The sequence below is a fragment of the Lemur catta genome, chromosome 5 (assembly GCF_020740605.2).
Source record: "Lemur catta isolate mLemCat1 chromosome 5, mLemCat1.pri, whole genome shotgun sequence".
Lineage (NCBI taxonomy): Eukaryota > Metazoa > Chordata > Mammalia > Primates > Lemuridae > Lemur > Lemur catta.
Genome location: NC_059132.1, coordinates 11940033 through 11957821, shown reverse-complemented (window position 1 = coordinate 11957821; position 17789 = coordinate 11940033). Strand labels below are relative to the sequence as shown.

Below are 17789 nucleotides of genomic sequence, written 5' to 3'. Positions count from 1 at the left end.
TGTTATTATGGAGTCTCCTAGTAGCCAGAGCTGCTAGGAAAGAAATACAAGATGCAGTATGATTCTCGAGAGAAACTTTTATCTGGACCAGACATTTAAAGATTTATAACGGGATTCCCTACATAAGACATACTAAGAATAAATATACAGTGTGCTCATAGTTGTATAATAATATATATATCTAATAAAAACCTGTATATTCTTCATGTGTTTATTTTTTGTTTTCTGTTTATGTCATGATAGATGGTGGATAGATAGTAGATGTGTGTATGTGTATATATGTGTGCATATATATGTATACATGTATATGTGTGTGTGTTTACATGTGTGTGTTTATATATATATATACACACACAAAATCTCCCTATCCTTCATAGAGACAGTGAAAACTATCTGATAGATTACACACAAAAGTTATTTGTAAAATATAATGTGTTACATTACACACTTTTTTTTCATATTAAGCGTTGTAAAAGAAGTGGTACTAATAGTTTTTGTACTAATCCACAAAATGGATTGTTATTTTAAAGACTGTGGAAAAAGCTGTGTCATGTAATTACACAGAGAACATGCTTTAGGGAGAAAGCCTGCTTCAGGGGATACTCACGCATTCTCGGCACACAGCGCACATCTACTGCTGTATGTTTTTCCATCTGTGCCACAAACAGCTGCGTTATCAAGGCTACAGATAAAATCCCCATCTCTTTCTCCTTTCTTGAAATCTTCACAGTTCAGCTGCAAGACACATGATCAAGGAACATCAAAATATAAGAGATAAAATATTTCTTAGGTACATAAACGTTAACATTTTAGGCCCACAGTAATATAAGTCGTTGGAGAAAAAAGGCACATTATGGAAACCATAGTGAGCTAATAAAATCAAGGATAATAAAACATGATCCAACAACAGAGACATAAATAGATTTCAAAAGAAAGGATTATGGTATGATTTCAGCTACTTGCTGTCTGGGTGAGGTAGGCCAAACAACCTCTCTGAAATTTAGTATACTATTAATATTTGTCTATCAAATCCTGCCTGCTCTCTACACGGAGACCCAGTGAGGCCCCGTAGATGATGGATATGAAATCTCTCTGTAAACTATAAACTATAATAAAGTTTCTATGATTAGGATAGTAATTAAGAGCCAAACTGCTGGGTCTATAATTTTAACTCTACCACTTACTAGATGTGTGATTTGGACAAGTTATAACCCCTCTATGCTTTAGTGCCCTCTAAATAATTAGAGTATAATTTCACCAGCCTCTCAGGACTATTAAGAAATTTAAATGTGTTGATACATGTACAGCACTTAGAGCAGTGCCTAGCACAGCATAACCATTTATTGTTGTTGCTAGTTTAAATGTTTTCTCGATTGACAATCAAGCCAAGTAAATTTTTAGGGATGACAGAAGAAATCCCCAAATCTCTAATATGACAGGGACAAACCTGTATGGTAAGAAAAACAACTGCATCAGGTAATAACTGAAGACTGGTGTTTAAGACTAGTGTTTAAATCTCAAGTCTGCCTCCCACTCACTCCACCTCTTTGAACCTCACTTTCCTCATCTGAAAAATGGGGATTCACACCCTACCCACATTCCAGATTGGTGGTAAGGATCAAAGGAATACTTATGAAACATTATTTGGCAACTCATTATTATTGTGACCTAAGCTAGCTAAAGAAGATGTAGAATTAACTTAAATTTAACTTCTATCTAAAACCAGAGAATAAAAGTGGAGATTTTTTCTTTAGGATATCACATTGCAAAATAAAACTGTTGATGTCATAGTTGTAATAATACAAATATTTTAATGCTAACTATGAAACATTTAGAATATAGACCTGTGATGGCCTAGTATGTCACACACTATAAGGAATAAAAATAGAGTAGATACAAATATATAATGAATTTTTGAACCAGATGACCAGATTGAAAAACTCTTCTAGAAAGCCATGAAAAAGAAAAAAAGAACTTAGAAAAGAAAAGCTATAGAACATACTCCACTATTTATATGTTTAGGAAGAAGTTAAAAATAGAGTGGAAGTAAGATAAGTAATAGCCATATATGTTACTTCATTAATTCATTTGTTAATTTATTCCACAAAATTTATTACACCTTAACTAGATTTAGGCATTCTATTAGACTGTGAGGCTGTTATAGCAAAAAAGAGAAATGAAATACATGTTCTAAAGAGCTTGCATTCTGATAGAAAAAGACAGACAATATATATAACAATTTTAGATTATAGTAAGTACTTTGAAAAATAAATGGAAGAATACAACAGGGCCTACAATGGTGACTATTTTAAATATAGTGGCAAGAAGGGTCTTCCTTCAAAAGGTGACATTTGAGATGAGATGAGATTGATGAGGAGGAGAAAACTGCTAAATCTCTAAGGGAAGAACATTCTAGACATAGAGAACTACAATTTTGAAGCATTTGTGATGGAAACTAGATTATCCTGTTTAAGGCAAAGGCAGAAAAGAAGAGAAGTGTGACTGGAGCATAAAAGAAAAAGCAGGATGACTGCTAGTTTTCTCTCAAAAATCCTTTCTGGAAATACTACAGAAGCATGGGGAAATTATGGAGCAGAGTAATTTATTTGGGACAATCACTGCTGTCCCCCATTCACCAGAAAATCAACAGCAACACATTAAGTAGGTCACAGGTGTAGTCAGAGGAATGACAGAGCAGGTCAAAAGGCCATCTGGGAGGTGATGAGAGCAGGTGCAAGGATTTATGACTCCACCTCCCGCCCCTCCAAACCCCAAGGGGTAAGTAGTGGATCACAACCTACAGGAAACACCTCTTCCTGATGTTGACAATATCTGAGAACTTGCAGATGGATTTCTGACCTAGTGGAGTGGCAGCAAACTGCAGTCGGTAGTAGTAGTCCCAGAACTTCTAGCTCTGGGCCTTATTCCTTGTTCTATCCTTACGCTTACCAGGAGGGGTACAGACTGAAGCTTGGCCTTGAACATTAGCTAATTGATTTTAGCAGAAAAAATAAAGCCATTATGGAATCTTACAGTAAAAAAATCTGTATATCTGAGGAATAAAACAACCTAAAAGAAATACAATATACTAAACAACATATACCAAGCAGAATTTTTGGAATGGGTGGAAAAATAATTTATTAAAAGAATGACTATGCTTTGAAGAGATAAAAGAATATGTCTACAATATAAAACAAGAAAAAAAAAGAAGTTATAAAGGAAAAACAAAGTAGAAGCTTTGAATATGGAAAATATTCAAATGGTAAGAATTCCAACAATATAAAGAATGAAAGTGGGATAGGTACAAATAGATAATGAACTTGTAAACCAGAAGATCAAATCAATGAACTCTTCTAAAAGGCAACGTAAATGAAAAACTATTTAAAATAGAAAAGAAAAGCTAAAGAATGTAAAGAATTAAATTAGAAGTCCCCCAAAGGAGGGAAAAAACATAAGAAGAAATATTTTGTAAAATAGGAAAAATTTCTAGAATTAATGAAAAAATGAAAGAATGAGAGAAAAATAGCCATAACTCAAAGATAAAATCTAGTTAATAACAAAACTGTGGAGGTTTAGGTGTTTACAATAAATGAATTGAGAGAAGGCTAGCATATATTATGAGAGAAGACACAGATATTGGCAATAGACACAGATATTAGCAATAGTACTAAATAATTTAAAGTATGGGTATTTGGTTAAGGATAGTCATAACAAGAATAAAAATAGGTATGTTACATTTAAATTGCCATCAAAGAAAAGCTGGAAAAAAGAAACTACTTTAAAAATAACTTTTAGAAAAGTAGACTAACTGAAAATATAAAAAGTTGGGAGAGCCAAGTCCTAAAATAACAGAAATAACAATAAATGTAAATGAGTTAAATCCATAAATTAAAAGATAATTAGTGACTGGATTTTTAGAAAGAGAATCAACCATGAACTGATAGCTAGAGAAAAATTAAAACTAAAAGTTAAATAAGTATTAAAACAATAAGATGAGAAAAAATATATAAGACAAAAATGAATAAGAAGAGGGCAGATGCATCAATGTTAACACTTAATAATAGAATTCAGTCCAAAATACATTATAAGTGACAAAGAAGGACATTACATAAAGTAAAAGAAAGACTAGAACAAGACAGTATAGCAATCCTGAGCATACATTCAGCTAATGATACAGTCTCTAAATATGTCAAACAGTAATCAACAAAATGTAGAAAACTTAGATAAATGAATAACCAAAGTTAGAGATTTTAACAAACACTTCTCAGGAACTGTTATATTAAAAAAATATAAAGCTTAAGCCATTAGATTTTTATAGAAAACCACATCCAAGAAACAGAAAATAAACATATTTCCAGAACATAGTTTTAGAGGATATAGAATATTGACTAATCTTATTGCTTCTTGGCTTTTTGGCTAAGATCAAGAGTAGAATATTGGCTAATCCTTTTTTTTTTTCTTTCAGCACTTTCAGCATTAACTTTGAGTCATTTCATTGCCTTCTGGCCTTCATTGTTTTAGAAGAGAAGCCAGCCTTTAATTGTAGCCTGTATATAGGATGTGTCATTGTTCTCTTGCCACTTCCCAAATTTTCTCTTTGTCTTTTGATTTCAACATTTTAATAGTGATGGGTCTAGTGTGGATCTCTTTGGATTTGTCCTATTTGGGGTTTTGTTGAGTTTCTTGATTGTTAAGATTACTTTTTTCATCAAATTTAGGACATTTTGGGTCATTATACCTTCTAATCCTTTTTCTTTCTCCTATATTTCTGGTATTCCCATTATACACCTGTTGGCTTGCTTGCTCAAAAGATCTGTAAATTTGTTCATTTTTCTTCAGTGTTGGTTCTCTGTACTTCCATTGTTAGCTTTTATTAATCTTTCTTCAGGTTTGCTAATTCTTCTTTTTTTATGCAATCACAAATCTGCTTTTGAGCCTCTCTATTGAACTTTTCATTTTAGTTATTGTGCTCTTCAACTCCAAAATTTTCATTTGGTCTTTTTTTAATGATTTATACCTTTTCATTGAAAGTTTCTATTTGCTTATTCATTGTTATAATATTAATACTTTCTTGTAATTCTTCAAACTTTTTTTTTAGTGTACTGAACACATATTTAATAGCTGCTTCATATCTTTGTCTGCTAAATCTAACATCTGTAGATGCTCAAAGACAAATTCCATTGACTTCTTTGTCTAGAGTATGGGTCATATATTCTTGTTAATTGGCATATTTCATAATTTTTACTGAAAACAGGACATATTAGGTAAAATATTTTAGGGACTCGGGATTAAGATTTTTCCCCTTGAGGTTATTTTTGTTGCATTTTTGTTTTTCCTTTTTTGCCTGGGCTAAATCTTTAAATCTTTCTCTCCTATAATTTGTAACTGTTAATATGTCTGTTAAGAAAATGTTTATAGTTTTTTTTTAAGCCTGGATTCTTAGGTATTTCCCCCCTAAATCTTTATAGCTTACTGGCCAGCTAATGATTTGACACAATCTGTGCTCAAATACCTCAAGCTAATAAGGCTTTTATGCTTTGCGGATAGACCTTTGTGTATAGGGGATGGCATGCAAAGTTCAGGACGCTTTGGCATCTACCCTAGCATTTGCTTCCCACTGGGCTATTTTGTGTTTTCTAATGCATATTGCTCAGGCTTACCGTTGATCAGGAGTTTCTGAATCTTTTGCCCCCTCTTTATTCTCCTCCACCCATGTGTGAAGACTCAGCCAGAAATATACTTGCCCCAACCATGACTGCAACCTCAGGCCATCTTCTTACTCTCAGTGAAAATCCTCACTTACACTGAAAGCACCTCTGGGCATAGCTGTTGCCCATTACTTCAAATTAGATAAGCCTCCTTCAACAGTGGCAGTGCAATTGCTGATGTTCATAGTCTGCCCTCTATAGAACCTCCATTCCAACCAAACCAGAGGGTGAGATGGGAGTATCCCTGAGCAAGAATATCACAGACTCCCATTTTTCTATCCAAAGTTCAGCAATTTTTCAAGCATGAATTCTTCTCAGATTGGCATAGGCTGCTTGTCACTTTTCAGAGTGCTAAAATATTTGTTTTGGTCAATTTGCCTAGCTTTGTAGTTGCTTTTGGGGAGAGGATTTGCTGACCTCCTCATTCACTCATAGCCTGAAGTGCCACCCCTCAGGGGAACTTCATATAGATTCCAAAGCCAGATAAGAACAATTAAAAAGAGAAAAGTATAGACTCACTTTACTCATGGACACAACTGCAAATTTTCTAAATAAAATATTACTATCTAAATTCAACAATGTATTAAAAATACATTATAATTAGGTATGATTTACTCTATAAAAACAATGATAGTTTAACATTAGGAAATATATCCAGAAAATTGAAATATTGGTAAACTAAAAGAGAAAAATATCAAATTATTTTAATATTGCAGAGAAGACATTTGATAATAATCAATGTATATGCAGCAGACTACAAATAGAAAGGACTTTCCAAAACTAGCTAATGTTTATAGGTAAAAACTCCTATGGTAAACATTATATTTAATGGAAAAGCTTTATATGTATTCCGTTTAATATGGGGGAAAGGGAAGGCAGGTTGATGTTCATCATTATCACTACTGCTTACTCAACTCTGGATCCTTGCCAATCATATAATGAAAGAAATAGAAATAAAAGAGTGCTAAGATTGAAAGGGAAATTATAAAACTCCTATTGTATGTAGACGATATGATCAACTACCAAGAAAAAAATAACAGAATCAATACATTACTAAAATTAACAAAAAATATCATAAACTTGTCTGATACAAGACCAACCTATAGAAATTTATCTATACCAACAATAAACAGATAAACATACTGTAAAAAACAAATACATTCTAAGTAGCAACAAAATTATACATTTTCTAGGCATTAACAAAAAATTATAAGAATCTTTGTGAAGAATATTTTATAAATTGCATAAAGTACATAGAAATTTTATGAATTAATTATAAGCTACTCTATTTGCTTTAGTTGGTCAAGTTAATATTACAAAAAGTTTTTACCCAAATTAATTTATAAGTTCTTTATATCCCTAATTACATTGGGTTCCCAAATTCAAGTTGGATTTGTTATAACCTGAATAATTTTTTATTTCTAATATGTACATGGAAAATAAATATCTACACATAGGTAAGTCAACTTTCAATATGAACTAAGAAAGCAGACTTATTATACTAGTTATTAAAAAGATGAACTAATCTGACAAGAATAGGGAACTCAGAAATACACATACTGTCATATGAACTTAATATCCCATAAAGTTGGCAACTAAATCATGAGAAACATTAAATGAATTTATTCATTAATTAAAAAGCAAAAATCTCCACATGGACCAAAGACATTAGAGATCAGAAATGGCAGATGACTGGACTGGGTGGTAGAGATGGAAATGGTGAAAAGAAGTCAAATTGGGGATATATTTTGGAGGCAGTACCAAGACTTCCTGAAGGAGTGAATATTAGAGTTGGGAGGTGAAAGGATGACATGCTAATGAAGAAGAAATTGATGATGAAAGAGAGAGAGATAGGATGTCTGTAGGAGGAAAATTCTTGAAAGGTAGAGCACCTTATTCTCAGTGTGAATAATATGGTTGATTTTTGATTAGAGGAATCTAAGAAGAGAAAGTGAGTAGATTGTTCTCTTTTACAGTGGAAAGAAAAACAACAAAAATATAGTGTGACTGCATGAATCCACTGAAACACCAGCAAGTAAAAATTTAGACAGAAATTACTTGAAAGGCACACAACCAAATATTAACTACCTTAACTTATATGTAGGTAATCTCCTAGATAGTAAACTATTAATATATAGCTGTAAGAATTTTATCTACGGGTAAAAATTATAACTCAGGCATAAAATACTAACAGAAAGGTATAATGTCTTAAAGTTCTATAATTTTATTTCTTAAAACTTTTATTTAATTCAAATTCAATAAATTTGTGACTACCTATAGAAATTTCTAACCAGTAACAGTTTAAAAATAATAGGTTTGTTAAGACTGGTGCATATGTGTGCATGCTTATGTGTGTATTTTGGTTTTTTGTTTGTCATTTGCTTGTATTTTATATTTTTGAACACCATTGATGTGTCATTTTTTTTGAAGGTGACAGAGGAGGAAAAGGAGAATGGACTTACAGAGTGAGCTTCTCTCTGAATGTAACAAATAAAGGCAGGTTTAAAAATTGTCACTAAACCTTTCTGGATCCCATTGTATTGTGTACAGAACCAGCTTCCCTTTGCTACAGATAAAGGATTTGCAATTACTGATAAATTGAGCAGTGATTGTATTATTGTTTTAAAGTGAGACTGGTTGAGTCTGGGCAAGGAATTTAGTTAACTATCTTTACTGCGGAGGCTGAGGTTCTCAGACATTCCTGAGTAACACTACTGAGAAAGATGGTAGCTTGGTTAGACCGTGGAGGTCATAAGTAATTAGGGTGTGCCTACTCTGACTGATCATTTTAATTATGTGTTGGGGCCAGGAGAGGAGGAAGAGAAAAAGAGAAATTAGAGAAGAAGCTGCATGGGAGACTTGGAGTAATGTGAGTAGTTTTCAGAATAGCTGGTGATAGTCCCAGTCCCAGCTTTGTTGATAACCTAATTGTGATATGTTGCAGATCAGAAATTTTCACCAAGCTGGGTCCCAAATTTTTATTTTTCAATTTTATTTTTATATTTTTGTATAAATAAAAAATGTTGTATGAATAAAAGCATTTATAAAATGGAATGGCTACTCAGTGGGCTAAAATCTGTGCAGTTTCTTTCTTTTACTTCTTAATGTTTTATTTATTTATTTTTTTTTACCACAGAACACTTTTCTCAAACAAAATATTAGCCTAGCCTAATATTAGATTAGTCCCAATCTGTAAAATAGATATAAACAAGTAACTCTACTTGAATTAGGAAAAGCCTCCAATATTAGAAAAGATACGCAGTAAGAAGCAAAAGAAGAAAAGAGAAAGGCAATAGAATGAGTTGAATGCCTGCTAAAACATGTTAATACTGAGGCTGGCTTTTTAAACTTAGTTTTTCATTTGGTCGACAACCCACTTCACAGATGAAAAAGTTGAGACCCAGAAGTACATAAATTGCCCAAATTACATAGAGGATAAATAAGAATTCTGAAATTTGAACTTAAATCGCACAGTCCCAGGAAGGCTCTTCTTGGAGCTAAGACAGGACAAGAAGAATGAGAAATGGCCACGCAAGGCAAACATCACACTGGCTCACTCCACCTCTTAGCGTCTGTCAGTGCCCAAAATGTTTTCAGAGAGTTGGGTCATGGGTTGGGCTTATGGACAAGATGTACCAGATATTTAGCCCACCCCTGGACTAAGCCATGTTCCCTCCCTTCTAAGTAGTTGGCTTCACAACAGGTATGACCTAGTAATTAGGAAATAAACAGATACCTCTAAATAGAATCAACATCGTCTGGAAAGCAAACATAACAGGCTGGCTCTAAATAGTCTCACCTTTGCTGGGGCAGTGGCTCTTGCTAAATGCCTGGCCCTTTTCTGGGATTTGGCTTCTTTCTCCCTGGAAGAGAAAAAGGAATAGCATAGCTTAACATTGCTTGCCCACCTTTTAGGTATAACAGCTTCCATGATAAACTTAATTTTGACTGCTCTCCTTAGCCCAATCTGGTGTGTCAGAAGTGGAGGGAAGTCCAGGAATGGGCACAGTACCACAAATCTCTCTTCAATGTTGAAAAATATCTAGCATAATCCCAGATGTCTAAAGACACTTGCAGCTCACTGAATCAGGATGTATCCTACCTACTTAAATCCTTCTGCAGGCTGGCTGCTCCCAGGACAGTCTGACATTATTCTCAAGGGGATCTTCTCAGGCCCTAGGCTACAACAGAACCAGGTATTAATGGGCCAAGAGAATCTGACATTCTTTCTGAAATCCATTTTTTCCCCAGTACCAAGAAGTTCAAAGAGGAACTACATCCTCAAAAGACTACAGAGTGCTATATAAATACTGGGCCCTCTGCAATGATTTTGGAATCCCATCTGAATGATTATTAAAACCTTTCCAGATGGGTGACAATTATCCAACTTTATGGGATGGAATGTGTCAGAGTGATCTGTTAAGCATTTTTATTTAACCATTTAGGCTTAGAAAAATACATTTGAAAGAAAAGAAAAAGGATATATTTACTAGTCCAGAGAATAGCTGGTAACTCAAACACTTGAAAAAAAGAAAACCTTTACTCACAATATCATTTTGCATGTCTCACATTGGTTGATGAACATTATTCCATCAGGGTTTTGAAAAAGTTCTTTATCTTGGGAACAGAATAATTTTCCATTTTTCATCAATGCCCTAAATTCACTGCATGTTTCCTGAGGAAAAAGCAAACACACAAACAAAAAAAAGTTCTGTTTATTGAAACTTCATTAAAACAAGGCTTTCTTTTAAGTAGAACCTCCTTGAGCACTATAATGCTCACTATCCCCTTTGTACAGAAGCCATTCAGTCAGTTGATACAAATAACATAAACAAAAATAATGACTCTGGCTTGTCTGATGGAGATGGCAAGTTCACCTAATAAGCATTTATGTGAAACAATTAGTGAAATGGAAAGAACAAGGGACTTGGAGTCAATATTCAAAGTAAGTTCCTCTTTCCTCTTCTTCCTCCTTTATTGTTATTATTGTGGTGGTGGTGGTGGCAGTTGCCATTATTACTATTAGAATATATTAAGATGACACATATATTAAGATGCACGCTGTAGACCAAGAGTAATTGCTGTAGAAAGAATATGAGAATATTGCTGGAGGACTGAGACAAGGTTTGTGAGCATGGAAAACTCTAAAGTGCCTCTGTCCATATTTTCCATAAAGTGTACTGCAAGATACCAGCTCCTAGAAATATTAGCAGCTGTTAAATGGCAGCGGGGGGTGGGAGTGTGATATATTCCTTGGTAATATAGACCTCAGATCCTTTGACATATCATTTGTCATATGAGCACCGGGCGACTTACCTTAAAACTAATAAAACTTAAGGTTCAGGGCCCTTCACTGTCACAACCCCTTCCTGTGAGAGACCTAGCCATTTTGCATTTTTATATTTGTATTCTTTTCTTAAAAAGTGCCCATAGTCCCACCTCAACCACCATCACCACCAACGCTACCTGCACTATTACTTCCATCAAAATCAAAGCTTGTGAATCTATAGAAATACAGGGCAATTTTCTCAAAACTTGCTTAAACCTTTTTTCATCCCCCCCCTTTTTTTTTTTGGCACGTCCTCTGGAACCACTATTTTACTATTGTATGTGACATCCTTGAAGACATGCTGTGGGCTTTTTTTTTTTTTTAATACCAATGACTATTATGACACACTTAGGAAGGAGAGTGGAAACCATTTTGAATAATAGAATTGGTGGCTGAAAGACAGTGGAATAATCTTCACAAGTGAGGGTTCTCTCTTGTCATTCATTCATTAAATATATTTTATTGAAAGTCTGATACATGTTACTCTTTTCTAGGAGCTTTAAATTATTTGTGCATTTGAGCTATCTCAGTAAAGTACTGATTTAAATTGTTATATTCTCTATTAGGTTAGAAAATTCACTAGGCTTTTAGAGCAAGTCTTCTGAATCTAAAGGGTTTTTGTTTGTTTATTTTTTATTGCTTTGATTTTGCCAAAAATAACAATTCTGCTTCAAGATTTTTATATTGGAAAATTTAAAAGAAAATAGCTTTTGCTTCAACTCCAGCAAACACAACTTCTTCCAAAGGATTTATTATACGATTCTATTTAGCCTCCTACGTCGTTATAATAATCATTTGATCAGTTGACAATCACTTATTTATGAGATTACTATACTTTGCTAGGTTCCACAGATACAGCAGCAAATAGGGAAGAAGTATCCTTGTCTGAATGGGTAATATTGTACCTAATCTAGCCTCTTAAACCCGGTAGGCAGTTGGTAGCACTTACAGAATAGTTAATGGTGAAAAAGAATAACTAAATAATATCAGAGACCAGCGGTGGAAAATTTTGCTGAGGGTAACCTGCTAAAATACCTCTAAGATTATTATTACTACCCAGTGATCTTGTCAGAGTAGCACAGTAGTAATTTCTGGCAACAGATTAACAACTGGATATCCTGAGGTCTGTGTCTGATCGCTGACTCTGTAGTACCTTATGCCAACTTTGCAAGTTACTGCTTACCTGGCTGGATGTAACTGATTCTAATAAAGTCCTAAAACCCTTATAATAGAACCAGAAATGAGCTTGGTATCTTTGTAATAGAAATATACCCTTTGTGAGGTAAGTGTCATGATAATATTGGAATGAAGCTCTAAATAATTTCAAGTGGCTAATTATAAAAGAATAGCATCAATCAGGATAATTCCTCAATTGGACTTTTCCAATGTCACAATTTGATGAAAACCTAATTCCTGAAAGACCCACTTTTTTACAAATGAGCATCAGAGGCCCAGAGAGTAGGTTAAGAAACTTGCTCACCGTGTTTAATTGGCTTAGATGAGACTCAATGCTATTTGACTGAGTTATGAAATTATCCAATGCACTCTCTTGTGAAACAGGAAAAGATCACAAAAATTGAAAGCATGAGTTGGGTTTTTCTCTGAGTAAAATGGAATATCCTTCCAATTACCATCATAGAAAGGGTTGAAACAGGAGCATATCTAAACTAACAGGTTATCCTGAGGTGGGAAATGACTTTTCAGCAATTGTTGACTTGCAGTATAACTTTCAGCTCCTGCCTTGTTTTTGTTTTGTTTTGTTATTGTTGCTGTTTTGTTTTCTTCATATCTCAAAAACACTGAAGCCCTGCAGGGCCAAGTTCTTTCTGTTTCCCTCACTGGCTGGGGTCTAGCTCGCTGCCTTCCATTGTCCATCCCTGGACATCATGACAGAATCCTCCAGGAGCTGGCATTGCCCCATCTTGGTGTCAGACCACTGAGAAGTTTGCTTTGGGCTTTTTATAATAACCCTCTGTGATGTCAAACCTAAGCATATGGTCAAGATCCTTGCAGATTATGACAGTGCTTCTCCCTGATGTTCTGGCTTATGTTTATAACTTTCAACATGTTTTTATGGTGCTAGAAAGAACCCAATCTACTAAACTTGGAAAATAACAAAAATTCCAGCACCATAAGAAAGACTACATCAATAGTTGTCATTTCTGACACAGTATCCAAAGACTAGGATTAGAAAGGTTTTCCAATAAGTGATTACTTCTTTGTGTTCTTCTTGCCTTTTACACTAATATAACAAATAGATAAACTTATGTTTTTAAGACATTTTTCAGTGAAATAGAGTTTAATGGTATGAAAAATATTGGTGTAAAATTTGCACCATCTGCAGGAAATCCACCATCCTTGTCACAGACTCTGAAAAACAAAATGATGGCTTTATGTGCAGTGGGATTTATACAGTATCCTTCTTTTTTCCACTATAAAACATCCAAGTGGGAATGGCTCTCTAGTTCCCCCAAATCCAGCCTTTTTTCACACTACCGTACTTTCTGGACCTCTTCTTAATCAGCAAATTTAGATGAAATAACAGAGACTATGATGAAATTCTCTAAAACATTCCTGTAAGAAGTTTCTTTTTAATACAACTGTTGCAATAAAATGCAGCAAGAGAGTATTCTAACCATGGTTCTAAGAGTTTTGATGTAAAGAAGAGTCGATTTATGGCCTTTGAGAGACAGCAAATTTTACTACATACTTAGCAAAACACTTGAAACACTTGAAATTTGTGTTTTAAGTGCTTAATGGCACACACAGCAGTATACATATGTAAATATAAAATGCATGTGTGTGTGTATAATTGGCCTTTTAACTTGTCATTTAAATAGATGGAACAATTTAACTTCTATAGAAAATGATTCTTTTATTTCTCAAAGAAAAGTGTTTCAAGAGTTGGTAAAGCACCTTCCTGGGTCAGGGCCTCTGCCAGCACAAGTGCTTCTGCCTAGTCTGCTGTAAGTTGCAAATATCTTCATGGCTCACTCCCTCATGACCATCAGTTTGCTGTTCAAATACTCTCTCCAGAAAGAACTCTCCTGACTATCCAATGAGAACACATGCCACCTGCATTCCCAGGAATTCCTATTTTGCCTCCTGCTTTATTTGCCTCCTATCACTAATTATTATCTAAAGTACTATATATCCCGCTAAGTTACTTATTAACGTATCTGTTTTCCTCCATTAATCTGTACGTTTCCAAAGGGCAGGATTTTCATCTATTTTGTTTACTTTAGAATGTCCCCAGCATCTCAATTAGGGTCTGACACATAATAGAACATAAGAGACGCTCAATAAATATTTATTAGATGAACTATATACATTCACTATGTACAAGATACAGACAACCCCTTTTTCCATAATGATTACCAGAAAATTTCTTTTAGCTTCCTATGTGGTATATCCTGGTTTGTTTGGATGTTAAACAGAATGATAGTAGTTCACAAGTTGATTTATTTTTAGTTTGTCTATGAAATTCCCCAGCACTCCTTTAACAGGGTAAATTGCCTCTTGCAGACATCCATCATCATCGACATGTTGAGTGTTTGTGTGTGTGTGTGTGCGCATGAGCAACAGAGAGAGAGAGATCATACCTTGATTCAAAAAGACCCGTTTCTATGTTTTTAAGAAAAGCTATTAGTACCTATCAGTATAATAGGTTTGCATTGTTAACTTGAAGGTGTTGGCCACAGTTTTACTTTAGACTTCTTGGAATGGATTCAATGAACAGAAAAAGCAGGACTAACCTGATCTTTATCCTCACTGGCAGCATCTGGACAAAAATACAGAAACCAAAGTTAAGGAAATATAAAATATTTAATAAGTAAAATAATTCACTTGATACAGTGTCTTGATTGCTTTAATGACAATATGTTGTCAAACCACAACTTATTTTTGAACACGTTAAGATTGACCATGGCAAATAAAACGAGGGCACTGCACTGGGAGATTCACGAAGGCCCAACCGCTCAGCAAGTTCCAAGTACTTTGAAATTAATAATCATGTACTTTCTGACCTCATCAAAATAGCAAATTTCCAGAAGCTCCACTCAGAGTACAGTATGGCAAGCTCCCTTTTAAAATTTTAACATAAAATACATGCCAAATATTATACCAATTATAGTAGAATTTAAAAGTATAATCCAACATGAAGTTTACATCATACATACACACAAAATTCAATTTTCTGAATTCTGGCAACTCTGCCTCCTTATTACAGATACAAAAATTAAAGATCTGGTAAAAATTAAAATTAATTAAAATCACAGACTATTATACTCTCTCATTAACATACTCTTTTGTACCTACACACTTATTTTAGGAAAGTGAGCACTAGGTTTATATGTAATCTCACTGACTTTCTGTCTCTGAGGTTCTCCTTTTAAAAATGTTAATGCTAGGCAATCCACATTCCCTTCAAAGTCAAATAGCAAATGCAAAAACCTCTCTCCTAGCTCCCACAAAAGTCCCTCACTCCTTAGGAGTAAGACTTTCAATTCATTTAGGATTTGAAAACATGAAAATAAAATAAGCTAGAATGCACTACTACTTTAAAATAAGAACAGATTATTGAATTTGTATTTTTAATATTTTATTTAAAACACAAATATTTATTTACATATAAGTTTTAAATGCCTGTTCCATATATATATATATATATACTGTTAGCTTTTCAGAACTAATAAAAAATGGAAGGATTTCTCATGGAAAAAATTCAGATTATCTCAAACTACTTGCCATTTCTAAAGATAACATAGTTATAAAGCTACATATATCATACATAAATCTTCAAAACCTCTGCGTCTGGCAAGGTATTTTAGGATTATACATACATAAATATTTTTTGGTGGAGGTGGGGGGAGAAAAGTCCCTTCCCCACGGCTTCGAGATGTGTGGCAAGAGGCTTGGATTACACACAAATTACTCACCTTGTATAAGGCAAAGAGCCAAGGTCAAAAGCACAGGCACTGTGTCTATCTTCATGTTGAAGATGATGTAAGTCGGCTACAGGTCTGCTCCGTGCATTGCTCAGCTGGTGCTCCAAGTCTGAACTCGTGGAGATGTAGCTCTCTTGTATATATACTCATCAGTACTGGTGACGACAATCATATAAAACCAGTTGTTCAAGGTCGTGCTAGACTTACTGTACCACACCACTTTAGCTTCCATCCTTTAGGATCCTGTCAAGGTGGCAGATTTGAACAGATAATGTCTATTTCTAAAGCAGTAATGTGCTTTCATGATATCTCCCCCAGAAGGCAATAAATTAAGTCCAAGGACCCTACTCAAAGTTGAATACTCCATAATCCTATATAAGAACTGAATTCCCCAGTAACATCAAACATACCACCTTGTAGACAAACACGTTTCTAACTGGACTCCCTTCATAAGCGGGAAAGGAGGGGAAAAGACGACAGATTGGTTGTCCTACCAGTCAGGTAAAGATTTAAAGATTTCCATGTGGACAAACAGGCTTCCTGCTGCTTCCATTCATAGATGTTCTGAAGCATCTGAATTCAACGTCACAGACGCATATATACGTTAAAGTTGAATGACCCTAAGAGATAACTAGCAAAATTCAAACATTGAATATACGGGGAAGAGGAGCAATGGCTTTCCCAAGAGCACACAGTTTAGATGGAGGAGGCAGAGCCAGTACCCACAAGCCAGCCACAAGTTCAATATTCTTTCCACTCCACATGCTGTTTCACCCATATACATTAGTAAAGACAGAAATTTTGTGAAAACAAAGTTTGTATACAACTACTCTTTAATATTCTCAATAGGAAAGATATTTGATATCCTAAAATCTGATCTTATATTCTAACCAAATATCATAATCATAAACATTAGAAACTCAAAAGTTTAACTTTCTATAGCCCATCACTACTCAAATTACTATTTGAAAAATGTGGCTCAATCAGCCAGATATGGTGACTCACTCCTGTAATCCTAATACTTTGGGAGGCTGAGGCAGGAGGATCACTTGAGGCTAAGAGTTAGAGATCAGCCTGGGCAACATAGCAAGATCCAATCCCTACCAAAAAAAAAAAAAAAAGAAAAGAAAAATTTGACTCAATCAGTTTTTGCTAAATTGAGTTTGATTCCTGAATTGCTGTGTTATATAGTCTCCCAAGAAGAAAAGAAGAAATAAGGTATTAAAAATTATAAATATATAAACATAACATTTTTTTCTAGAGAAAGTTTATTCTCCTTAGTTTCTTCTTTCATCCTACAAGTAATACCTTTTTCCACCAGCTTATTTTACTTTACCAGCTTAAGAAAGCACCTGAAGAACCATGCAAAGATAAACTGAAGCCAGAGTCAAAGTGGCTGATTCCAGTACATCCCAGTGTCTTCACATCCATAGAAAGAAGGTTTTCAATTTTGTGCAGTCAAAGGTCATTTTATGATCATTCCAGAAAATTGATCAAGGCTGGCCAACTCTGGGACCATGTCAGTATTCTGAGACCCATCAAAGTGAGAGTATGGCGTTTCTTTTTTTTTCCCCGTGAAATAATTTATTTCTCATAAAAATATAATCATTGCTTTTAAGGTCTGCACTATTATAATAGCTTTGTTACCTTCCAATGGTAGAGTAAAATTAGTGACTACAGAGAGCATGTTCAAACTGAATTACTCTTAGAGTCTAGAAAATCAAAGTCCGTCATAGCTTAATGGAAAGAGAACAGGACAGGGAGTCAGAAAATCTGTTTCTATTCCTGTCTTTGCAACTACACAGT

At 34.4% G+C, this 17789-nt stretch overlaps 1 protein-coding gene across 1 annotated transcript in view; it reads right to left on the bottom strand.

The window, feature by feature from the left end:
• SPINK5 (serine peptidase inhibitor Kazal type 5) overlaps positions 1–16029 on the bottom strand; it is a 62748-nt gene extending 46719 nt beyond the window's left edge. The window contains exons 1-5 of the mRNA XM_045552672.1: positions 15975–16029; positions 14793–14818; positions 10256–10383; positions 9508–9571; positions 608–735 (exon numbers count right to left, since the gene is read on the bottom strand). Of these exons, the coding sequence (XP_045408628.1) occupies positions 608–735; positions 9508–9571; positions 10256–10383; positions 14793–14818; positions 15975–16029 (401 nt within the window). The remainder of the gene's footprint in view (positions 1–607; positions 736–9507; positions 9572–10255; positions 10384–14792; positions 14819–15974) is intronic.
• Positions 16030–17789: the final 1760 nt, after the last annotated feature.